General features: G+C 44.2%; 1 protein-coding gene, 1 non-coding gene and 1 pseudogene across 2 annotated transcripts in view; all 3 read left to right on the forward strand.

Moving 5' to 3' along the window:
* The window catches only part of RGMB (repulsive guidance molecule BMP co-receptor b), a 28,958-nt gene extending 20,464 nt beyond the window's left edge, over positions 1-8,494 (forward strand). The window contains exon 6 of the mRNA XM_024995333.2: positions 5,048-8,494. Coding sequence (XP_024851101.1) covers positions 5,048-5,716 — 669 coding nt within the window. The 3' untranslated portion in view covers positions 5,717-8,494. The remainder of the gene's footprint in view (positions 1-5,047) is intronic.
* Positions 6,088-18,384, forward strand: LOC132345849 (histone-lysine N-methyltransferase SETMAR-like; annotated as a pseudogene).
* A 3,981-nt stretch (positions 18,385-22,365) lies between these two features.
* Positions 22,366-22,579, forward strand: LOC112447644 (small nucleolar RNA U3). Its single transcript, XR_003035826.1, has one exon. It is a non-coding gene; the product is annotated as a small nucleolar RNA U3 (small nucleolar RNA).
* The last annotated feature ends 3,771 nt before the right edge of the window (positions 22,580-26,350 follow it).

Consider the following 26,350-nt stretch of genomic DNA (forward strand, 5'->3'; position numbering starts at 1 on the left):
GGGAAATTTCTTCTGCCACCCTCCTCTGAAACTCATGTACCACTTTCTTCCTGTTAGCTATCTTGTCCTGGCCCAGTAAAGTGACTTAAACTGTGCTTTTGTAGATGTTGAATTCAGACTTCCTGTAGGTAGATAGCTGATGCTAGGCTGAGTTGCAATGGTAAAGTTACACTTGTTTCATTGAGTTCATGCCTTCCTGGCAGATTTTTTTTGTTTCTTTTTTTTTTTTTTAGTTTTTCAGGAAAATGATCAATGACATCAATTACTGACCTCCTTAAGTATGGTCCATGTACTCTCCAGAAAGTTACTCTAGACGGATATGCTTTTATTTCCTACCTCATAAAAAGGAGTGAAAGCCAGAGTTCTCCTCAGCCTAACCGAGATCCTTCCTTAGTGCTTCAGAGCTTCCTAGTCTCGGACTTCTCAACATTGAGAAACATTGGCCCACTCGAGTTAAGATGATGTGTTTTAGAGCTGGTGATAGAGCATGTGTGTTTATTTCTTTGAAACACACGCGCTCGTAGGAATGATCTTTGTGTTCAGCTCTGAGGACTAAGCAGAGGCTGTATGCCCCTGACCTGGTGAGAGCAAAGGCCATGGGCACAGCGTTCTCTGATTTCTCCCACAGTCATCTGTTTTTTCAACCTATAATTGCACCCAGAGGATCTGAGGAAGTAGACACATCACCTAATTACATGAAATAAAATTAATCTTAGCTTTCTTAACGCAAGCAGAATTTTAACTGGATACCTGTCAACATTGGGTTTCCCTGTGTTCCAGGCTGATTTCCTGTGATTTTCAGTTTGATTTGCTGGCCCATCTTAACCCGAGAGCTGGAGCCCCTTGTCTATAAAAGTCCCAGTTCTGGTATTAAGAGAATTCCAGTAAGGTCCCACACATGCAGTGCCAAATGGTCTGATTTAAACCCCGATAAACATTTCTTCCAAAGAATGATAAGCACAAATAGCTCAGGGCACAGCCTGTGGGGAATTCTGCTGTTTGAAAACCTCCTCACAGCACTGTGCAAGGCTGTTGAGCTTGGAGAAGCTCTGTGCATTGGCAAGGCAGTGCCTGGTTCTGTGGGTGACCTTTCTTTCATTTAGTTCATTTTTATTTTTATTTTTTTTCCTGATGGAAAGGAGAGGCAGGTGCCTCTCAGTGTTGGCATTTCACAGCAAACCCTAAATCCTTTTTGCCTTTCTCATGTGGAAAGGTTGATTTGTAGCTGCTGTCTTGCTTCTCCTAAGAGACCCTGTAGGTGGTAAAGATCTCAGGGAGTGAAACATTAAAAATGAATGAGGAGACTGGAGTAGTGTTGTCTGAGGTGGGGGTTGGGAGGAGCTGGGCGGGGAAGGTTTAACAAAAGGCATTGATGTTTTAAATGCACAGAAATGCCATCCATCAATAATAAATGGTGTGGCATAGAACAGATGTGCCAAATTGAGTTATTACAGCATATGGATCAGTTCGTAGAGGGGGGAAAAGTAAAGAGCATAGCTGTTTTTAAATTATCTGTTTAAAAGCTTTAGAATACAATTTTGAATGTCCTATTGTGACCCTCTGATAGCTGCTAGCTGGGAATAGAAAACGTGTGGAATTTCCAAACATTTCCATTAACATTTGAGTTTTTTAAAGGAAGAATTATTGAGAGTGAATAAATTTTATTTAATTTTCCTGAAAAGGAGGATAGAATTGGAAAATGAATTTCTGGCCCTTTCTGGTTAAGTGCTTGCTTTTTAAGACCTCAGGTTGCAATTGTATAAGGGATGAAAATACCTTATACAACTTGTCAGGGACTGTTTCCTAGTGTTTTCTACATTTCCATTGCTTATATCTCTAGGTACCTCTTCAATATCTACTTAAACTACAGAGGACCACTCAGGAAACCTCTCATTCATTACCCTCAACATCTTGATTCAAGGGCTGATTCTATACATAGACTCTGAGAGCAAATTATCTCACCTAAAAGAGAAACAACTAGAGAAACATCAACTTCCTTGTCTTGTAGAGAAAGTCACTCCTAGGAAATTTGACAGATAGACAAAAATGCATTAGGTAAACTGGAATATTTTGTGAGTGTAGACAGTAACACAGAGGTTAAGCTTTAAGTTTCACCTATCTTCCAGAGGTGTGGGAGTTACCTGTTGGTGTCACAGGTAGAGCAGCGGACAGTAAGGTGAGAGGCATTTGAAATGACTCCTGAGTTGGAATTGGTGTTTTTAATGAAAACAGCGGAGACTTGGTGAGACAGGGAACTATTCCATTCATGTTAATATTGACCCTTGCTTGCCTTTGTTGGAAACTTGTTTGGAATTGGATCTCTCTGCTGTGTTGTCCCAACAAAACTAATTCCTCTGTGTTTTTCCTAAGGCGAACTGAAAAGTCCTAAATTGTCACAAATAAGGCCAAGTTGGTTTAAATTTGAGGTTTGTTAGGTTGGAAGGACAAATGGCTTAGCTGTTGTAGAAGAATTCAGTTACTCTGAGCGTGGATGCTCTGGTTGAAAATGAGGACAGCGGCTGTATGCGAAGTCTGTTACTCTTACTGTAGCCATCTGTATTAACTTGCAGTCCAGTCAGGTGCAGAATTTACTTGAATTAATCTTTTCACCTCCAAGAGATCCCAGCTTGCCTCTAAAAAGCACTTGTCAAACTGTCTTTAGAGTCACCAAATAAATCTATTTTATAGTCCCATTAGATATCTAGCTCGAAAAATCCCACTCGCTCTGGAAAGTCGTATGGTTGGATGCACAGCAAATTTCCTGAAATCATCTCTGGTACACCTCCTTCAGGTTGTTAGGAAGGTGTTGAAATGTGAGAAGGCTGGTCATGAAATTAAATTGTGGCTCAGAGTAATTAGGCAGGGAGAACACCAGGCATTCTCACAGTGCATTGTCTGGCTTTTGGTTGCAGCTGCAAACAACGGATATGAATTTAACCAGTTGCTGCAGCCACAGCTGGTTCGGATCTGGCTTTACAACTGGCTGAAGTGAAATGAAATGGCTGGAAAATTCCAGTCAAGTAACACCAGTGGGAACATGTGGAATTAAATAGCATGAGCAAATGCTGGCTGAGCCAGGGGGAAAGCCTTCAGACATAAACCTGAGGGTGGCTGGGAGGGCTTGTAGGGAGAAGGGTGGGGAGGGAGGCCCTCGTGGCCTTTTTAACAAGGGTCTATTGTTTTGATTAGTCCCCTTGCAGGAGGTGGCCGTTTGCCTCCATCCAGAGTAATTTGTAGAGTGTTTGGCCTGTCTCCCTTCCTCCTTGACTGAAGTCACCTGATACTTTTTTCTTTTTTTCAAGAAGAAAGCATAATAAGCCATTACCTCACTTACAGACAATAACTCAAATCTCAAAATGTTGTCGTTCCCCACCCCCCCACTCCCACCCCCGCCCCCCGCCCCACCGCTTGGGGACCATTTTCCCACCTTGTGTGATCCAGAAGCCCATATCTGTCTTAGCATCTTTCTATCCCCTGTAGCAGAGATGTCGAGGATGTTAGAGGTGAAGGTGCTCAGAGTTGTTGTTGTTTTTTTTTTCTAAGTACTGTTCTAATTAAGGAAAGAAAGTAAGTTCACTAAAGGGAACTTTTTATATTATCAGTAGATTTTTTTTTTCCCTCCATGAATTTTCTGCTTAATTTGGAGAGTTGAGAGTTGACTGGGGAACAGATTTCTGAGAAGCTGAAGGGCCAGCATGCTCTTTGGGGAAAACATTTGCTGTAACTAGGTTTAGGGTATTTATTCCCTGCCAGTGCTTGGGAGTGCACTTGCCAAGTGCTTTTGCGGTCCCAAAGATTAGCCAGTCATGTGAAACGTTTGATTAAGAGACTTAGAGAATCTTTCCTGAGGCACGTGGTTGATCGCTGTTGCTGGGCTGGCCCCCTCTTCAGCTTTCTGTCTCTTCCCTGAGTGTGTGTGTATAGCTCAGTTGGTAGTGATGAGTCATAGGATATTGTTTTAGAGTCCAAGGGAGAAACTTTTTAGAAATCACAGTTCTGGTAGGTTTATTATTAATGAAGCCACTTAGAGCGTCTGCATAACTCAGAAAGGAATCTTCTTTCTTTTTTTCTCAGAGCTATCTACCACAACTCATCTGTCTTTGGAAGGAGACAGGATACACATGATCAATAAAACTTGCCTATAGCCCAACAACAACATTTTTCTGTCTTAGGAAAATGAAATTCTTTTGCTGATACACACTCTCTGGATCTGTGTCAGTTTTTCATTCTAAATACGTAGGTCTTTGGGACTCCCCTGGCTGTCTAGTGGTTAAGACTTCTTCACCTTCCCGTGTAGAGGAGTGCAGGTTCGATCCCTGGTGAGAGGGCTAAGATCCCACCTGCCTCATGGCCAAAAAAAAACCAAAAAAACAAAAACACAAGACTGAAACAATATCATAACAAATTCAATAAAGACTTTTAAAAAATGGTCCACATCAGAATGAATACACGTATATGTATGGTTGAGTCTTGCTGTCCACCGGAAACTATTGCAACATTATTAATCAGCTGCTCTCTAATATAAAATAAAAAGTTTAAAAAAAAAAGTCCACATCAAGAAAAAATACATCAGTTCAATTCAGTGGCTCAGTCCTGTCTGACTCTTGCGACCCCATGGACTGCAGCACGCCAGGCCTCCCTGTCCATCACCAACTCCCAGGGTTTACTCAAACTCAGGTCCATTGAGTTGGTGATGCCATCCAACCATCTCATCCTCTGTCATCCCCTTCTCCTCCTGCCCTCAATCTTTCCCAGCATCAGGGTCTTTTCCGATGAGTCAGCTCTTCTCATCAGATGGCCAAAGTATTAGAGTTTCAGCTTCAGCATCCATCCTTCCAGTGAATGAATGCACAGGGTCTTCAAAATTGTCCCTAACAGTGACACCATTCACATGCAAGGCAGAAGCAGATACAGTCTGAGTTGGGAGATTCTGTCTCTAGCTGGTTCAGCCTCCAGAACTGGAGGGCAGCTCTCATGGCCCAAGGATGCTGTCGCCCATATCTCTCCCATCTGTGTTAAAACTTTGTCCGCCTTCCTTCCCCCACAGATCACCATCATCTTCAAAGCGCACCGGGAGTGTACGGATCAGAAAGTGTACCAAGCCGTGACTGATGACCTGCCGGCCGCCTTCGTGGACGGCAGCACCAGTGGCGGGGACGGCGACCCCAAGAGCTTGCGGATCGTGGAGCGAGAGAGCGGCCGCTCAGTGGAGATGCACGCACGCTACATGGGGACCACGGTGTTCGTGCGGCAGCTGGGCCGCTACCTGACGCTGGCCATCCGCATGCCCGAGGCGCTGGCCATGGCCTACGAGGAGAGCCAGGACCTGCAGCTGTGCGTGACCGGCTGCCCCCTGGGCGAGCGCATCGACGACGGGCAGGGCCAGGTGTCCGCCATCCTGGGGCCTGGCCTGCCCCGCAGCCCCGCGGCCCCGGCCTGGCCCGGCTACACGCTGGAGACGGCCAGCGCACGGTGCCACGAGCAGATGCCAGTGAAGGACATCTACTTCCAGTCCTGCGTCTTTGACCTGCTCACCACCGGCGACGCCAACTTCACGGCCGCCGCGCACAGCGCCCTGGAGGACGTGGAGGCGCTGCACCCCAGGAAGGAACGCTGGCATATTTTCCCGAGCAGTGCCCGCGGGGCTCCCCGTGGACGCCCCCTGTCGTCTGTCAGTCTGGGACTCACATGCTTAATCCTAGTTGTGTTTTTGTAGGGGATTATCTTTTTCGTTTTTTTTTTTTTTCTGTTCCGTTTCTCCTGTCTATAACAAAATTTTTAAAAAATATATATTGTCATAATATATTGAGTAAAAAGAGTATATATGTATATACCATGTATATGACAGGATGCGTGTGTCCCGGGATGCCCACCTGATTTGTACATATCGCGTTTGGCTATGTTCCACATAATGTTGGAGTAGTGTTCTTGGACCGTTACCTTTTTTTTTTTTTTTATGCAGTTTTGTGAAATGTTTTATAACGTCCCTGCCCGGGGACCTGTTAGAAAGCACTTTATTTTTTATATATTAAATATTTATGTGTGTACCTGGTCAGTACGTATATAGTACACGCGCACAGACACCGTATGCGGCGCGCCCTTGGAAGAGGACCGGCGACCTTGTTTGCAGCTCTTGCTGGCGGTGCCCTCACGGCCTTCAGCCTTGGCCATCGCTGCGTGCCCAGCTTTCAACTGGTGCCACTGCCTCGTTCCTTGGAACTAGGTCCTTGCCCGCTTCTCCTGCCCTCACTCCACGTGGAAGGATTGTTAACCGCTCCACCCCACCCACGACAGGTGTTTTTGGCTGTTAAACACTGATTCTGGGAAGCCCTCTCCCTCTTGGACAGCTGCCAGTTGTTTTCAGAGGGTGGGGAGAATGTTAGCACAGTTCTTATTAACTAGGATTGATGCGTCTGAGCACTTAGAGCGTGGTAGGTTAAACGTATGGAACTGCTGTTTTTCTAGGTCAGGAGGGGCTCCAGATGGCAATGGGTAAGGAGATACCAGGCATCTTGCAAGAGCCCTCTCAGACTTTTGTCATCCCTCATTCCCTGTTCAAACTGTCACTTTTCCTTCTTTTAACTCCATTCTACATTGAACAAAGAAAGTGCAAACCTGTAAGTGCAGCGATCGTGCCTCGCTCTTCCCTCTGTGATTTGTACAAGCCCGCGTTCTCAGCCGCCTCCTCTCTGGCTGTCTGGACTTGTACTCACCATGTCCACACCCAGTAAGCCCTCCCCAGGCTCAGTGTTGGAGCCCGGGAGCCCAGGCTCTGGGGTGTATTAGATTCTTTCATGTGAAGACCCAGACCCCATCACAAAGATTTCCTCTTCCTTGTCTCCCACACCGTGGTCTTCCCCAGTCTCCCACTTTGCGTCTGTGTGTGTGATGGGATGGACTGGGGTCCTGACAACAGACGTTTTTCCTTGGCCTGACCCTGTATGCAGCTTGACTGGGTGCTGGTTGGTCATTCCCACTGGCCAGGCTCCCCACGTGGCCTCTCCATGTAGTCACTTTCCCTCTTAATATGCATAGGTTGACTATTAGTTGCTCGTGTAACTTGATAGTGATTTCACTGAGCTACACGAGCAGCTCCTTCCTTCTTCCATTCCATCGTTGTTGGCACCTCTTGAAAAAAGGAAACCACCACCACCCAAAGGCAAGAGCAGTAGCTGAGAACATGAACTCCAGGATAGGTAGGTTTCTATTATACCTAAAATGTAAATATCTGGTTCTAAGAATTAGTGGTAGAGTTTGTACTTGAGTCATTTACGTAAATGCAAACAGACGGTGAACTTGAAAGGCCACAGAGATTTGGGTCAAGGTTGTGCGTAGTTTTAGTTGGCCGGGTTAATTTCTTCCTTTTGATGAGTGGCACTACCAGACTGGTAGCAAAGAGGATGTCGCTTCGTGAAAGTTCTGTTTCTTTGTGAACTGATCTGTTGGTCACAGCATGGAGCTGTCGACTCACCAGAGGTGGCAAAGCTTCTCTCTAGCCCATCTTCCAATGTACGAGAGAATGATCTTGGCCAGTCTGGGAAAATCCCAGAGGCATCCTGCCTCTTACTGGGCAAAGATGCAGCGCCAGAGAGCTGAACCCAAACCTGTTATCCTTGTATCAAAGCCGAAGGGGGGCCTGCCTGCCATCAGCTCTGAACGGTGACTGCTCTTGTTCCCTTATGGAATCACGTGCCCAGGTCAGAAGCTGTAGTTAGCTAGTACTTCTGTTATGTAACCGAGTAGAATGCAGGAGGAAAAATATTTAGGGTACCTCTAACCACTATTTTTGTGCAAATAGTCTAAAAGTGGAAAGCGGTAGAGGTTTTCTACGATGTCTGGGTTTAGTGTGTACATGATGTAACATACCTGTGTCCTTTTCAGCAAAAGCAAAACAACTGCCTCTCCAAATACCTGGGAAGAGGAAACTGGGTTTTTTTTGCTGCATCATTTACCTGGAAAGGTTGCATCACGTCTCTTAGTACCAGTGGATTTGGCTGTTTTCCCTTTGCAGTCAGTGTCTCTCTATGACTCTGAAGTCTTCCCCATGGATAACTGTTTCAGAAATACAGGTGTTTCTCTAGAGAAGGGCCTGGTTTATTTTCTTCTGTTTCTTTGATAGAATGTCTGGGGAGGAAAAAGAAAAATGTTCCTTGCACATGTTGGTTTTTGAAATCCCCCCCTTAACCAGAAGCGTTTTGGGTCATACTCACACGTTAGGTAGGACGTCTTCTGGGGGAGCTTAATCTTGTGGGAACACACTGGTTTTCACAGATGCACCACATGGCTGTCTGAAGACTCAAAACTGTTTTTTTGTCCTTCCCTTCTCTTTGTTACGCTCGGAAACCCCCACAGTGTGTCGAGTCTTTACAAAGAAACCTTTAGATGTGGTTCATAGGTATATGAATAAGTATCTGTGTAAAACAGTGAGTGTGCAGTGTGTAAATACTTTAAATTATTATGGTAGAAAAATAAAGTTACATACCCTTCTGTGGAATGTTTGTTCTGTGACTGTAGTGCCACCTGCTGGAAGAGTGGAGAAATAGCAGGAGAAAGGGAGTGAGGGGGTGTGTGTACAAAATCCTACATGGTTACTGACAGTGAGTCGTTCAACCTGTCCACAAACTCACTTATTTTCTGAACTATATCACTACTATAGTTTTTCCTTTTTTAATTTCTAGGCAATTGGAAATAAGTCAGAATCTGTGAGATTAGTCCACTGGTATCATACCAAAGGTCTTTTTTTAGTGTTGGTTTTTGTCTCCTGCAAGCATGGAACCTGCATTTGGTTCTTTGAAGGCAGCTTGGATGGTAGCAACTTCGTTAGTCCTGGTGGGGAGGATATTGGGGCAGGATTTTCTGGACTGGTAAACTTTTTTAAATTCTCACTTCTTGGGTGTTCTAGAAAGAGACATCACAAGATCACAATTTGGTCTTTGTTCAAGAAACATGCCAAAGGGTAGAAAATCTTGAGAGAATTAAACCCAAACTGAAGACACAGAAACGCACTGTTCACGCCACTGGGTAGAATACTAAATGGAGCGAATTCTGATTGGGGAGACATACATAGTCATTTCTTAAAAGAGAAAGTTAACCCTTACATGCGGTGTTTATGTGTGGCCTTTCAGAACAAATAAAAAAGGAAAATGATGCCAACTGAGCCACCCACACAAAGTAAGATGCCAGTGTTCCAGCCGCTGAGTGCTTATGTCTGTACTGACGAACACTAAGAAATAATCTATGTCACCGTGAAATCTGTGCTTAAGAGGAAAAACATTTTTCACTGTATTCACATCCAGACCTCCAGCTTTTCAGGGATGGAAATTTGAGCAGCTGTCCAAAGCCTTAAAAAGAAGCTTGCTCTTGAAGAGCAAGTGGTGACTAACAGATTTTAAGAATCCTGTTATCTCAGTTTCTCTCTCTCTCTCTCTCTCTGTTTTCATAGCCACAGCATTTAGCAGCATCCTAATGCCTGTAATCTGGAATAAAGCACAGGGATTTCTGCCGTCCCTTCTGGGCCAAGATACTTTCTCCTCAGTTTTTCCCGTTCCCACAAACAGTGATCTGTTTGTACGTGAACCAAGGAACATCTCCCCCATAGAGAATGTAACCCAGCCATTCAAGAAGCAGGGAGCAGGCCCCAGTTCTTTGCTATCTCACCCCCTAGCCTACCATATTGTTTCTGCCTGCATCCATTTTCAGCGTGTCTTTGAATTGGATGAGTCACATTCACGTTTTCATTTCGATGGTATTTTCTTTTGAATTTACTGTTCTTCTAGAGGTACTCTAGTAAGAGGTACCCGAGTACCTCTAGTAAGCACGATGCTTAACACTATCAACTCAGTAATAGAACACACAGTCCCTTGTGCCCTAAATGTGATGTCTGGACTGTGTGCTTGGAGAGGGGCTGTCTTTGTGTCCCTTCTTCCTTGCGAGCATTGTGTGGGTTTATAAAGAGTCTGGGCATCCAGACTCCAGGAGGATACACTAACAGATCCTACATATGCCACTGGCCTCGTTAAAATGACATTCTAACCAGTTGAACAGACCAGCCTTGTCAACTAAAATGTTAAAGTAGGTCCATCAAACGCCAACCAGGGCTTCCCTAATGGCTCACTGGTAAAGAATCTGCCATCCACTGCAGGAGACATGGGTTCGATCCCTGGTCCAGGAAGATCCCACGTGCCACACAGCAACTAAGCTGGCGCACCACAGCTGTTGAGCCTTGTTCTCTAGACCCTGGGAACTGCAGCTCGACCCCCAGGAAGCCGGTGCTGCGACTACTGAAGCCCTCGCATCCCAGAGCCCGTGTTCCACGGCAAGAGAAGCCACTGCGATGAGAAGCCTGAGCACCCCAACTAAGAAGTAGCCCCACTCTCTGCAACTAGAGAAAGCCTGGATGGCAGGGAATACCCAGCACAGCCAAAAATAATAAATAAAATTATATTAAAAAAAAAAAACAAAAACTCCAACCAGAAGAAAGCAACCAGGCAATGTTTTTTAACTGAAGGTTCTTGATGCGTGACAGTTCTAGGGCCATTTTTAGTTTAATAATGAAAACTCCAGAAGAAGAATGAAAAACAGAGGAAACATTCTGCTACCAGAGTGGATATAGACCAAAAAAGTGAAGTGAAATCGCTCAGTTGTGTCCAACTCTGCAACCCCATGGACTGCAGCCTACCAGGCTCCTCCGTCCATGGGATTTTCCAGGCAAGAATACTGGAGTGGGTTGCCATTTCCTTCTCCAGGGGATCTTCCCGACCCAGGGATGGAATCCGGGTCTCCTGCATCGTAGGCAGACGCTTTACCGTCTGAGCCACCAGGGAAGTGGTGACCAAACCACATACAAATTAACCAAGTATGAATTGCACCTACCTTAAATGACATTTTAAAAACCCAGATTCTCTCAATCAATAATGTAGCCCTGCCAAGGGAAAGGATGCTATTGGATGGCATAAAGGGCTTCCAGAGCTTCTAACAGGAAGCAGTAAGATAGGAGTCACTGAAGGGGAGGATTGACAGGGACAGTAAATTCATTTTCTCGCAAGACCCTCTCTGGAGCTGCCAAGTAGCAGTCCCATTAATGCTTTGTTGGCCCTCAGTGTGGTGAGGTCCGTGGAGAACTATCGATGGGCTCGCTCTCAGGGTAAGATTCAGGGCCAGAGTCACTGTGTGAATGTTCGTCTTCCTTCTTGGGAAGAAGAGAATGGTGAAATAACCTGGGACCTGGAGAATCCCAGGGATGGGGGAGCCTGGTGGGCTGCCGTCTCTGGGGTCGCATAGAGTCGGACACGACTGAAGTGACTTAGCAGCAGCAGCAGCAGCACAAAATATAAGATCCTCAGTGTCCTGTCAAGATGGACATTTGGATGATATTTAGAGGCTGGGTAAGACGTGAAAGTTTTATCTGCGGGCCTGGAAAGGGAGGGCAGTAACAGAACTGATGGAGCTCACAAACCAGAAGGATGAATATGGAGGGCATACTGACTGCATGTGTGGCCAAGAACCAGTCCTAAGGGTTCATTCGTGTGTCGGTGTGGGTTTTATATCCTCTTCCTTAGAGGAGAGAGCATAGCCCGCTGGTCAAGATTACGGATGCTGGAGTCACCCAGTTCTGAGTACAAATCTATACGCTGTACTAGACGTTCAGCCTCAGACACCCCAAGCCACGGCCTCATTTTTAAAATGAAGATCCCAATAGAAATTCACATCTCAGACATTCACTGTGAGAGGTAAATATGTTACCACATCGCAAGTTCTCAGCACAGCACCTAGTACAGACCCACCCCTCAACATACATTACACAGAAATGTACCTGAGGTGGAGAACTGTGTGTTTACTATTGTTGTTGTTTAGCTGCTAAGTCGTGTGTGACTGTCTTGCGACTCCATGGACTATGGCCCACCAGGCTTCTCCAGGGGATCTTCCCACCTGATCTTCGCATCAGGTGGCCAAAGTATTGGAGTTTCAGCTTCAGCATCAGTCCTTCCAATGAGTATTCAGGACTAATTTCCTTTAGTATGGACTGGTTGGATCTCCTTGCAGTCCAAGGGACTCTCAAGAGTCTTCTCCAACACCACAGTTCAAAAGCATCAATTCTTCGGCGCTCAGCTTTCTTTATAATCCAACTATCACATCCATACATGACTACTGGAAAAAACACAGCTTTGACTAGGTGGACCTTTGTTGGTAAAGTAATGTCTCTGCTTTTTAATATGCTGTCTAGGTTGGTGATAGCTTTTCTTCCAAGGAACAAGCATCTTTTAATTTCATGGCTGCAGTCACCATCTGCACTGACTTTGGAGCCCCCAAAATAAAGTCTCTCACTAGGGGAATGGGTGAGACCAAAAGCAAAAGCCTTGCATACCAGATGCCTCCTCACTGCACCCCCTGCCCCCCACTCAGATCTCAGTGCCAATTCTTGAAGGATTCTGCTGCTGCTAAGTTGCTTCAGTCATGTCCAACTCTGTGCGACCCCATAGACGGCAACCCACCAGGCTCCCCCGTCCCTGGGATTCTCAAGGCAAGAACACTGGAGTGGGTTGCCATTTCCCTCTCCAATGGATGAAAGTGAAAAGTGAAAGTGAAGTCACTAGAGTAATCCTGACTTGTAAGCAACCATTTGCCCTGGACAGAAGTTCAGGGCTTAAGAGTGACCTGGGGACCGGAAGAACTCTGCCACCAATAAAATAACTGCTGGAGATTTCTGGTCCTATATATATATATATATATATATATATATATACATATATATATACACCTTAGCAAGTAGGAGTCCCAACGGAGATAGCACCCACCTTTGGAGAAGGACATTCTGAAGTGTCGTCCTAGGTCCAGTTGCATGTAGAAGGCTGAGCAGCAGGACCTTCAGTAACTTAACTCTAACCCATCCATCTCTTCTAGTTGTGCAGACTAAGCCAGCTTGTTGACAACAATGGCTGTCTTCTCAGAATCGCTTGTAGAGGAACATGGAGACAGCAAAAGGGGGAGGCCACGGTGGTGGCTGGCGAACTTTGAGCCAGTCCTACTGATGTGAGGACTTTTTTCACATGTTAAGAAGAGGAGAGGAATTGCCAGAAAGTGTGTGCAGACATTCAATAAAAAGACAACACTGGAGAAAAAGTTAATGACAAATGTGTGGGAAACAACTGCAAAAGCAATAGAAACAGGAAAGAGAAATGAAACACGCGACAAAAGAAGCAAAGGGTGAAGCAGGGGTGATTGAGAAGACTCGTAGACAGCGAATAAAACACAGACTAGAGATACCAAAGTGCTTGAGGCATTTTTGAAGAAAAGCATGGAGGAATCGGATATCCCCATGTAGTTAGTTCTCCAGAGAAACAGAGCCAGTAAAACAGACACATGAAGAGATTTGTTACAGGAACTGCCTTCTGCAGTTGTGGAGGCTGAGAAGTCTCACCACCTGCTGTGCACAAGCTGGAGAACCAGGAAAGCCTGACTGTAATTCAGTCTGAGTGCAAAGGCTTGGCAGGGACCTCTGGTGTAAGTCCCAGAGCAGTCCCAGAGTCTGGAGGCTTGAGAACCAAGAGCTCCAGCATTCAAGGGCAGGAGGAGCTGGCTGTCCCAGCTCAAGAAGAGAGAATCTGCCTACTTCCCCCGTTTGTTCCCTTCAGGCCCCCAGTTGGCTGACGCCTGCCCACACTGCTGAAGATGGTCCCTTTACTCAGTCTCCTGAACCAAACACTAATCTCTTCCAGATACACGTTCACAGACGTACCCAGAAATCATGTCTGGGCATGCCTTAGCCCAATCAAATTGGCATATAAAATTAACCTTCACATCCTTCTGTTATATATTTGCTTATACATTTTGTTATATATCCCTCAGGCATTGGAAGGACTAACATGGAATCAAGAGTCTGATTTCATCAACAAAAGCTAATTCAAACTACGAAGCACAAAAGCAGAAAGGAGGGCCTTGTTTTAAGTTATAGTACATCTTATAGACCATAAAGAAAGAAGACTTGATGAGCACTAAAGAATTGATGCTTTTGAACTGTGGTGTTTGAAAAGAGTCTTGAGAGTCCCTTGGACTGCAAGGAGATCCAACCAGTCCATCCTAAAGGAGATCAGTCCTGGGTGTTCATTGGAAGGACTGATGCTGAAGCTGAAACTCCAATATTTTGGCCACCTCATGTGAAGAGCTGACTCATTGGAAAAGACCCTGATGCTGGGAAAGATTTAAGGCAGGAGGAGAAGGGGATGACAGGATGAGATGGTTGGAGGGCATCACCGACTCGATGCACGTGAGTTTGAGTAAACTCTGGGAGCTGGTGATGGACAGGGAGGCCTGGCGTGCTGCAGTCCATGGGGTCACAAAGAGTTGCACACGACTGAGCAACTGAACTTTCACACAATGGATCTGGGGCAGAAATGGCACCTGGCCCACAAGGCTGGAAACAGTCTGGAAAGCTGTTGAAATCTCATCTCTGCTTCTGACTCTAAATGAGCTTTCTTCTGTCTCACTCTGCATGCTGGTTCCTCTACTTTACAGGAACTCCTGGTGGGACAACTGAGTTACCCACCTGCATAGAGCTCATGTTCCTGGGGGATCTCTTTGGCCTGACTTAGGCCAGGTAAGCAAGCATAACACAGGATGGCCACAGAGATCTCCTTCGCGGCTACCCAGCCTTCTGCAGTTTTGGCACTTGGGAGCTCTAGGGTATCAGTGGTGTGGCCCGCTTTATTCTGGACACATGACTGTCCTATCTACAATGATCCCCCCTCCCTCATTCTCTGCTCCCAGACTCTGCGTGGTTTGTTTCTTCCCTGTCTTACAGTATACTGCGTTTCGTGTTTAAGTGTTAATTGTGCTTCCCCTGCTAGGATGTAAACTCCATAAGGACAGAGGTGTTTTTTTGTTTGTTTGTTTGTTTCCTATTTACTATTTTGTCCCTAGAGAAGACCATGGTGCCCAGCACATATTAATAGAATATCTGTGGAAGGAAGGGAGGAAGGAAGAGAGGGAAGGAGGAGAGAAGACAAGCTGAAATTCAACATTATGATCCCTCAAGAGGAGAGCTAGGACTGGAATTAGAAGAGATAAAAAATGGGTGAGTTGAGAACAAGCTGAAAGACAAGATTGTTATAATCAGCAAGACCTCAAGCAGATGGTAACCATTTCCTGACACATCTATTAGGAGTATTGAGATGGAGGCCATGTGAAAGGGGAGGAGCTAGTTCTAGAACTGGACTTATCCTGTGTCCCACAGAGGTCTAGAGGTTGTTGATCGTTTGTTATGACCCCACACAAGGCAGGCACCTTGCAAACTCTATGAGACGTGAGAAAACTGAGGAGAGAGGTTGAGCTGTTAGACTGTGATCACCAAGCCATGAGAGGTGGAGCTGATTAGCAGCCAGGCTCCCTGGGACCAGAAAGCCCATGCTTGCCAGTGAGATGAGCCCAATAATCTTAAACTGTTACTGTATGGTTTGTGCTAAGTCACTTCAGTCGTGTCCGACTCTGTGATCCTATGGACTGTTCACCCCCAGGCTCCTCTGTCCATGGGATTCTCCAGGCAAGAATCCTAGAGTGGGTTGCCATGCCATCTTCCAGGGGATCTTCCCGACCCAGGGATCGAACCTGCATCTCTTACATCTCCTGCATTGGCAAGCGGGTTCTTTACCACTAGCATCACCTGGGAAGCCCTCTGTATGTAATCTCTATGGTTTACACTCAGTTATAGTACCTGCTTGAAGGGAAATGCTCACAACATCAGGTTAAATAGTCTATTAAACAAACGTTCTTTTATGAATAGCGAAGGTGGCTCAGACAGTAAAGAATCCACCTGCAACGCAGGAGACTAGGGTTCCATCCTGGGTCTGGAAGACCCCCTGGAGACGGGAATGGCAATGTACTCCAGTATTGTTTGTTGCCTGGAGAATTCCATGGACAGAGGAACCTGGTGGGCTATAGTCCATGGAGTTGCAAAGAGTGAGACATGACTGAGTAACTCACACTTTCATTTATGAATAGAAATACTACAAATTATGTGTCTTCCCAGGTGGCTCAGCAGTAAAAAAAACCTGCCTGCAATGCAGGAGACCTGGGTTCGATCCCTGAGTCAGGAAGATCCCCTGGAGAAGGGAATGGCTACCCACTCCAGTATTCTTGCCTGGAAAACCCAATGGACAGAGGAACCTAGCAGGCTACAGTCCAGGAGGTCACAGAGTCTGGCACAACTGAGCAACTAACCAACAACAAACTACTAAAAATTACTATTTTAATTGTTTGCTAATGATGAGGCACCTAAGATATTTGAGAATATTGTCATAAGAAGGTAAACAGTATCTCTATAACCTTATTTATCAAACATTTCACTTAATTATTACAAAAATGAAGTTTATCATCCTTATTTGAATCAGTGGGATCAAAAATTAAAGAATGCTTTGTATGTTTTAGGTGTAAATACCTATATAAACACATATGTATGTGTATAACATTGATAAAACCTTATATAAGTTTTAACATTACTAATCACCTCATGAAAAAGTGCCAAAACTTGTCATCTCATCAGAACCACATTCCTTGGCAGTTCTAGGATAGGATTATGAATTCAATTTGTAAAATAACTCACTGTCATTGAAGAGGAATCTTAATGAGAAGGAAAATTGGACTGAGTGCAGTATGAAAAGGAAGAGCTATTCATTTAACAAATGTATACTGAGTATCTACTAAATGCAAAATGCTGTTGAAGTATTAGGTTGGTGCAAAAATAATTGTGGTTTTGCATTGTTGAAATTTGCCGTTTGATGTTGGAATACATTCTTAAAGAAATGTGGTTATTTTATACATCATTTTAATGTACATTTCTTGCTTTATGTTTTTTGCTAATGAATTATTACTTGCTGTTTATATTTATTTTAAACTATAGAAATTATGTTAAACAAAAAGCAAATTCGAGTGATTTTTTTTATTCGAGCTCAAAATGGGTTGTAAAGTTGCAGAGACAACTCGCAACATCATCAACACATTTGGCCCAGGAACGGCTAGCAAATGTAGTGTAGTGGTGATTGAAGAAGTGGTGATTCATGGTACTCTGCTACAATTCAAGAAATTTTCTGAAGGAGACAAGAGCCTTGAAGATGAGGAGCATAGCTGCAAGCCAGCAGAGGTTGATAACAACCAACTGAGAGCCATCACTGAAGCTGACCCCCTTAAAACTACATGAGAAAGTCACCAAAGAACTCAATGTCATCCATTTTATGGTCATTCAGCATTTGAAGCAAATTGGAAAGGTGGAAAAAGCTCAATAAGTGGGTGCCTCATGAGCTGACCCTCCCTCCCCCCCAAAAAAAAACCAAAGCGGTCATTTTGAAGTGTCTTCTCTTATTCTATTGCAACAGTGAACCATTTCTTGATTGGATTGTGATCTGCAACAAAAAGTGGATTTTATATGACAACCAGGGATGTCATCATATATGACATCAGCTCAATGGTTGGGCCAAGAAGAAGCTCCAATGCACTTCCCAAAGCCAAACTTACACCAAAAGAAGGTCACTGTTACTGTTTGGTGGTCTGCTGCCAGTCTGATCCACTACAGCTTTCTGAATCCCATTAAATCTGAGAAGTATGTTCAGCAAATCAGTGAGAAGCACTGAAAACTGCAATGCCTGCAGCTGGTATTGGTCAACACAATGGGCCCAGTTCTTCTCCATGACAATGCCTGACCACGCATCGCACAACCAACGCTTCAAAAGATGAGCAAGTTAGGCTATGAAGTTTTACCTCAGTTCAGTTCAGTTCAGTCACACAGTCATGTCCAACTCTTTGTGACCCCATAGATTGCAGCACGCCAGGCCTCCCTGTCCTTCACCAATTCTCAGAGCTTGCTCAAACTCATGTCCATCAACTGACTCGCTGATGCCATCCAGACATCTCATCCTCTGTCATCCCCTTCTCCTCCTGCCTTCAATCTTCCCCAGCATCAGGGTCTTTTCAAATGAGTCAGCTCTTTGCATCAGATGGCCAAAGTATTGGAGTTTCAGCTTCAACATCAATCTTTCCAATGAACACTCAGGACTGATCTCCTTAAGGATGGACTGGTTGGATCTCCTTTCTGTCCAAGGGACTCTCAAGAGTCTTCTCCAACACCACAGTTCAAAAGCATCAATTCTTCGGCACTCAGCTTTCTTTGTAGTCCTCATCCACCATATTTACCTGACCTCTTGCCAACCGAGTACCACTTCTTTTAAGCATCTCGACAACTTTTTTCAGAGAAAACACTTCCACAACCAGCAGCAGGCAGAAAATGCTTTCTACGAGTTCATCGAATCCTGAAGCACAGGTTTTTATGCTTCAGGAATAAACGAACTTATTTCTAGTTGGCAAAAATGTGTTGATTGTAATGGTTCCTATTTTGATTAATAAAGATGTGTTTGAGCCTAGTTAAAATGATTTAAAATTCATGGTCCAAAATCGCAATTACTTTTGTACCAACCTAATAGCTAGGCCGTGGAAGCAACGCAGGTGTCCATCAATAGATGAATGGATAAAAAGTGGTGGCATGTATGTATAATGGAATATTACTCACCATAAAAAGGAACCAATCTGAGTCAGTTCTAGTGTGGTAGATGAACCTAGAGCCTGTTATACAGGGTGAAGTTAAGTCCCATGGACAGGGAAGCCTGGCGTGCTTCAGGCCATGGAGTCACAAAGAGTCAGATACTACTCAACCACCGAACTGAACTGCATAAAAGGAAAAATAAATATCATACAATAACACATATATGTGGAATCTAGAAAAACGATACTGATGAACCTATTGGCAGGGCAGGAATAGAGACACAGGCATAGAGAACAGACTTCTGGACACAGCAGGGGAAGGAGAGGGAGGGACAAATTGAGAGAGTAGCATTGAAACATATATGTTACCATTTGTAAAACAGCTGGTGGGAAGTTGCTGTAAGCACAGGGAGCTCAGCCTTGTGCTCTGTAACAACCCAGAGGGGTGGGATGGGGTCGGAAGTGAGAGGGAGGCTCAAGAGGGAGGGGACACGTGTATACTTACGGCTGCTTCACCTTGTTGTATGGCAGAAACCAGCACAACAGTTGTAAAGCAATTATCCTCCAATTAAAAAAAATTTTAAATACTGTTGAATGCTAGAGATTCAAGTCCAGATATTCATATTTCCTTACCTAGAGGAACTTACAGTTTAGCAAAAAGGAATATTATGGGAAACCCTCAGTGCTGAACTTTTTTTGTATGATTCCGTTTATATGAAATGCCTACTACAGACAAATGTATAGAGACAGAAAGTAGGTTAATGGTAGCCCACGGCTGGGGAAATAGAAGAATGGTGAGTCACTGCTAAAAAATATGGGCTTTCTTTTGGGAGTGGTGAAAATATTACAAATTGATTGTGGTGATAGTTTCACAGTGCTCTGAAGAGAATAAAAGCGGTTGAATCGCACACTTTAAATGGGTGAGTTGTATTACATGTGAATAAGATTGTTAACAAAAAACCTACATAACCCAACATTTATTTTCTCACATTTTCTGTGGACCAGGAGTCTAGGCATGGCTTAATTGTGTCCTCTGCTTGAAAGTAAAAAAGTGAAAGTGAAATCACTCAGTCATATCCTACTCTTTGTAGACCCCATGCACCAGGCTCCTCCGTCCATGGGATTCTCCAGGCAAGAGTACAGGAGTGGGTTGCCATTTCCTTCTCCAGGGGATCTTCCCGACCCAGGGATTGAACCCAGGTCTCCCACCTTGCAGGCAGACGCTTTACCCTCTGAGCAACCAGGGAAGCTTAGGATTAAAGCTTAGTTCTTTGCTTAGGATCTCACAAAGCTACAGTAAAGGTTTCAGGCAGGACTGTGATCAATCATGTCGCTCAGTGCTCAACTTTAAATGAAAGTCTTAAGGGCTAATATGTTTTTCATACAGCAAGTGCAATTTCTTTCTATAGTATCAACCAACAGTTTCAATAAAGTACTTTCTCTCATGGCTCTACAGACTTGCTGGGTTCAGCTGGGTGGTTCTTCCCTGGATCTCCCATGCAGTGGTGGTGAGAGGTCTTCGGGCGGCGCATGCATGGTCAGTCACTGAGTCGCGTCTGACTCTTTTGAGACCCCGTGGCTGTAGCCTGCCAGGCCACTCTGTCCATGGGATTTCCCAGGCAAGAATAATGGAGTGGGTTGTCATTTCCTTCTCCGGGGGAATCTTCGCAACCCAGGGATCAAACCTGTGTCAGGTGGATTTTTTTTTTTTTTTACCAGTAAGTCATTAAGGAAGCCATGGTACTGTGCTACAATTAAAAAAAAAAAAAAAAAAACTATCCTGAGAAAAAGTGTTTTTTTGATAAATCAAATTAGGAAAAAGGTTAAAGGGGCAGTGATCAAAAAGCTCAGCTGGGCTGGACATCCAAGATGCGGGAGGTGAGCTGGGCCAGGCACTAAACACCTACACAGGGCCTTCCACGTGGCTTTGACTCAGGTTTTTCATGCACAGCCTGAATGTTCACTGGAAGGACTGATGTTGAAGCTGAAACTCCAGTACTTTGGCCACCTCATGCGAAGAGCTGACTCACTGGAAAAGACCCTGATGCTGGGAGGGATTGAGGGCAGGAGGAGAAGGGGACAACAGAGGATGAGATGGTTGGATGGCATCACTGACTCAATGAGTTTGGGTAAACTCCAGGAGTTACTCATGGACAGGGAGGCCTGGCGTGCTGCAGTCCACGGGGTCGCAAAGAGTCAGACACGACTGAGAGACTGAACTGAACTGAACTGAACTGAACTGAACTAAACTGATGGCGGCTCTAAGAGGGAACACGGAGAGAGGGAACATAATGCAAAAGCAGCTACGATAAATCAAGAACAACTAAGGGCTGCACCAGGAATGACGAGCACAGCGTTAACTTCTGCTGTATTTCACAAGTCAAAGCAGTCACAGGACCTGCCGAAACTCAGGAACATAGAGAAATAAACCATCTCTGGATGAGGGACATCACAACCACATTGCAGAAGATAATGTGGGATTAGAGTTATGGAAAGCATCATCTGCCACGGAGAGAAAAGCCATTGTTTTGAGCAATGTTTCGTTTCAAATTTCTGTAACCAAGCATTAAAACTTTCAAATGCAGTAAATCATCATATCTATCTGGCAAGCAAGGTTATTTCCGTCTGCACTTTCCTCAGGGAAAGAAGGAAATGCCACATTTGGGGAAAGAATGCCGCTCTAATGCTGAGTCGAGTACTAGTTCGGCTCTAACAGACACACCACACACCCCCCACACCCCATGTAGCACAGAAACATGTGTTTAATATCCAGGGCAAGATAATAAATCCAGACAGTCTTCAGTGATAACAGATCAAAATGCTTATCTATGAGTGTCATGTCCTTTCAGCTCTTCATCAATTCAAGCAGACGTTAATCTATTGAAATTATCTATATGATACTGTTAAGTGTTTTAGGCTGTGTAAAAGCTTATAATCCAGAAACCACGTCTTCCTGGAATTTACAACTTACGCCAAAGGGCAGGGAAATGTTGTCCCTTCTTCATGATTAGTCTCAGCAGCAGCTGATGTGTCCTTTGTTATCGTGTGTTTTTCTCTTTTGGCTCTTCCCCCCACCGCCGTCCCCACCCCAAATGGCTACCAGAATAAATTGCACTCATCAGTAGGGATAGTCCCGATGGTCCCCAGCTTCTCTGAATGATGAGGCTACGGAGTCTCAGGAGCCTGGTTCACTAGAGAGCACTTTGACTCGACTGCAGACACGTGTTGTGAGGGTAGGTCAGTGAATTCTGGGAGTGGGCTCAGGTGGCTCAGTGAAGAAGGTTTACTTCCCTGAGCTGCCTTTGATCTCAATTTAAGCAATTTATTTATACTTGGAACCATGTCATTTTAACCTGAATTTAAAGTGAATTGAACAAGCCAATTGACAATGCAGTGATCACCAACTATGAAGCCCATTTTTTTTTTTTACAGGAAAAAAGATGCATTAAGTCTTTGGAAAGATCTGGATAGGGACCAAGGTGGTGGTGGATGTGTGGGAAGACATTTTCAGAAACAAAGATAAATGGTTTGTGTTTTAGAGGAATAAATAGGTCAATGTTCCAGACACTCCATTTCATTAATCAAGTTGGCAATGGTATCAACAAACTCAATTGCTAGTAAATGATTATCTGATTAAAATGGCAAGAAGAATATGCCCAAGTAGGTATAATACATTTTATAAGATTTAAAATACTCCCAATGCATTCTTTTCTGATGGTATCAGTAGTATGTTGAGTAACATTTTGCCAGAAAAAAAAAAAATCTCAAGGATGTGCTTATTCTTCACAGATTATACACCCCCTTGTTCTCTTGTGAATTACACTGATCTACTAAAAAAAAAGTAAAAATAAACTATATGTTCAGGGATCATTTCTATAGTTCGTTACTGGAGAAGTTTCTCTGAACCTGCAGAGCACCAGAAACCATGAGAAGGAGATGCAGCTTTCTCTCCCGAGTGTGAAGCCGGCTCGGTGTTGCTTCTGCAGCTATTAGCCACTGATAATCGTTCTTCTCTTCCTTTTGGAGAGTAAGAGGGAGAGGGTGTAGTTTGAGTGGTCAAAAAAAAAAAAAAAATACTAAATAGACCTCCCATATCCTTGTTCATGCTACTAAAAATAGACTTCCTAAGATTGTATGGTTTTTCCAGTAGTCACATATATATGTGAGAGTTGGACTATAAAGAAAGCTGAGTGCCGAAGAATTGATGCTTTTGAACTATGGTGTTGGAGAAGACTCTTGAGAGTCCCTTGGACTGCAAGGAGATCCAACCAGTCCATCCTAAAGGAAATCAGTCCTGAATATTCACTGGAAGGACTGATGTTGAAGCTGAAACTCCAATACTTTGGCCACCTAATGCGAAGAACTAACTCATTGGCTCATTGGAAAAGACCCTGATGCTGGGAAAGATTGAGGGTGGGAGGAGAAGGGGATGACAGAGGATGAGATGGTTGGATGGCATCATTGACTTGATCATTGACTCGATGGACATGGGTTTGGGTGGACTCTGGGAATTGGTGATATACAGGGAGGCCTGGCGTGCTGCGGTTCATGGGGTCGAAAAGAGTTGGACACGACCGAGTGACTGAAGATTGTGTTGTGTTACATTATCCATGTACTTTGTTGTACCACTCCCAAATGTTTAGGGTAGATAATAAAACCACTAAATGAAAATTAGATGCAACTTGCTCAAATCTCGGATAAGAAAGGAGTGTTCTTTTCGCTCTACCCAGGGAGTAAGAAAGTGACCAAGAGAGGCATTGACTAAGCCCACCCTCTTGCTCCAGGGACAGGCAGGTGAAGTTGCAGATGGACACAGATGAGTGTTTGGGACATTCAAGTTTCAAGCCCTGGGCCTTCAACGCCTCTGTCTCCTGTGCTTGACTAACTCACTGTTACAGTCCGGTTTGTCTGGTCTCTGTTCACATGCCGCTCTTGCTTAACTAATCTATTACGTATCAGCAGATGGCTTTCCGAGCAACACTTCTGCAATCTCTTTCTCACAAAGGTGTTTGCAAGTCAGCTCTCCCTTTGACACCTTAGTCAGCGTAATATTGTTTCCTATATAGATGAATGTTGCATCTGTCCCAAGATCAGTGATCTGGCAAACTCAACTATTCCGAACACAGGCCAGAATAAATGGGAAGATAAAAAGTCAATGAGCCACTAAGGGAAACTAACAGAATGTGTACACAAAATCTTGCTCATTTTGCTCAGAGAAGAATCTCCAACTCAGGGCTTAGTTACTCCCACTTTACATACAAGTCGGACATGCCATTCAACCAACTTCCTGTGTAGCATCACAAGAAAAGCAGCAAATATGCAGAGCGGAGAAAGATGGCTGGAAAACAGGTACACTGGCAGTAACCAGGAAAAAAAAAAAAAAAACCTGACAACTGCTTTGGATGCAAAAGTGAGAACTTCAAAAATGTACAACAGAATGTAGGAGCCATCACTATACATCATAGTGTGAGAGACTCACAACATCCCCTTAGGCAGCACTGCCATACTTCCCAGTGGAACTGAGTCATCCGGAAAAGGTTAAACTATTATTTTGAATTCCAGATAAGAAGGCAGAATGTGTATTGCCCATCACATAAAGTTTTCCAATGAAAATAGCTAAAATAAAGGATTTCATTCATTCCTTTATGAAATAGACATCAACTGTTTACCATGTGCCAAGGAGGCTTTCATCCCCTGCTTTTTCTTTTTTTTTAATTTAGATAACTGCAGCCTGGAAGATAAGCAATCTGCTCAATCCTAATGACCTTCTCAAAGTTACTCCTAGATTAAGCCAGGCCATAAAGATAGGGAGTCACCACCCCAGTGCTCTTTCTCCTGAAGGTTCGCTGCAGCCCCAGACGGCTCTCAGGGAACCGTGTGATCTGTCTGAAACCTGTGGCTTCATTAACTGGGAGACACTTAGTGGAAACAACAGATATTCAGACCTGGGGACGCATTGTCTCTGTTCTTAATGTAGAGAATAAGGCTGTCTCTTGTTAAGTTCTAGGCTTTGTGAGTCATAGAACTTGCCTTTGCCTTGGTACCTGGAGGCACAAGCTAAGACTGTGATCCACTTCTCATCACTGAAGGGACTTGAAGGGCGTTATTTTGCACCCTGTGTTCTGATTCTGTACCTTTTGTTTTCCACTTGCCTCACCCATCCCACTCATTTTGAATGTATATCTTCTTGCTCTAAAAGTGAAAGTTGCTCAGTCATGTCCGACTCTTTGCGACCCCATAGACTATACAGTCCATGGAATTCTCCAGGCCAGAATACTGGAGTGGGTAGCCTTTCCCTTCTCCAGGGGATCTTCCCAACCCAGGGATTGAAACCAGGTCTCCCACATTGCAGGCAGATTCTTACCAACTGAGCCTATCGTTTGTTTTATTTTTTTTTTAAGCTTGTACAGAAGTCACCGTGTGCTGGATGCTATTCTAAGCCCTTTACAAATATTAACTCACTTCTTTCTCATAATTATGCATGCACTATCCATTTACAGATCATTAAAAGCTGGCACTGAGAGATTCCCTATCATATGTATCTCTTAATCTACAGAAAGTCTTTATGGAAAATAAGAAAATATATTGCAATCCATAAACAATTACCTCATAAAATTAACTGGAACATTTACTTAAATGCTCATCTTTATTTCCCAGTAGGGTCAGATATACCAGACATAGAAATGTATATACTTACATTAAAGTGATTTGAAAGTGTTTATGGGATTCTTCAGGTTCTTAAGACACACTATGATCTAACCAGGCCACTGACAGCTAAACCTGGGTGGGAAATCACTGGTGATCTGACGCTCCCTGGCACACCTTCCTCCTGGCCTTCTGTGGGGCATGTTTCCCACCTCTTTATTTAGCAGGCTGTAGTTCATGCCGGCCCTGGTGAATGGCCTCAGTCATACATCTTATTGGTTAATAGTGCTGTGCACTGCCTGAGAATAAGTAACCCAAGTCTCCAAGAGTCCTGAGAACTGAGGAATGGCTTCTCCATGATTGTTTCAGGGATTCTTTTTGAGGTGTTTAGTGCAGTGTGCTGTAAATTGTTTCTTGAATTATTGAAAATCATGGGCATCCGGGTTGACTAGCTAAATAAACCTGAGTGAGTCCTTTACTCCCCAAGGGCAGTGCTGGGTTGATACGCACCCTTGCATTTGGCTCTGGACAGTGTAGAGGCTGAAAGAGGCTTTATCATCTCAGATAAGACTAATCTCAAGGCTGTGTATTGTCACCCTGGTTATTTAACTTACATGCAGAGTACGTCATGAGAAACGCTGGACTGGAAGAAACACAAGCTGGAATCAAGATTGCCGGGAGAAATATCAATAACCTCAGATATGCAGATGACACCACCCTTATGGCAGAAAGTGAAGAGGAACTCAAAAGCCTCTTGATGAAAGTGAAAGTGGAGAATGAAAAAGTTGGCTTAAAGTTCAACATTCAGAAAACTAAGATCATGGCATCCGGTTCCATCACTTCATGGGAAATAGATGGGGAAACAGTGGAAACAGTGTCAGACTTTATTTTTTTGGGCTCCAAAATCACTGCAGATGGTGATTGCAGCCATGAAATTAAAAGACATTTGCTCCTTGGAAGGAAAGTTATGACCAACCTAGATAGCATATTGAAAAGCAGAGACATTACTTTGCCAACAAAGGTTCGTCTAGTGAAGGCTATGGTTTTTCCAGTGGTCATGTATGGTTGTGAGAGTTGGACTGTGAAGAAGGCTGAGCCTGAAGAATTGATGCTTTTGAACTGTGATGTTGGAGAAGACTCTTGAGAGTCCCTTGGACTGCAAGGAGATCCAACCAGTCCATTC

The sequence above is a fragment of the Bos taurus genome, chromosome 7 (assembly GCF_002263795.3).
Source record: "Bos taurus isolate L1 Dominette 01449 registration number 42190680 breed Hereford chromosome 7, ARS-UCD2.0, whole genome shotgun sequence".
NCBI lineage: Eukaryota > Metazoa > Chordata > Mammalia > Artiodactyla > Bovidae > Bos > Bos taurus.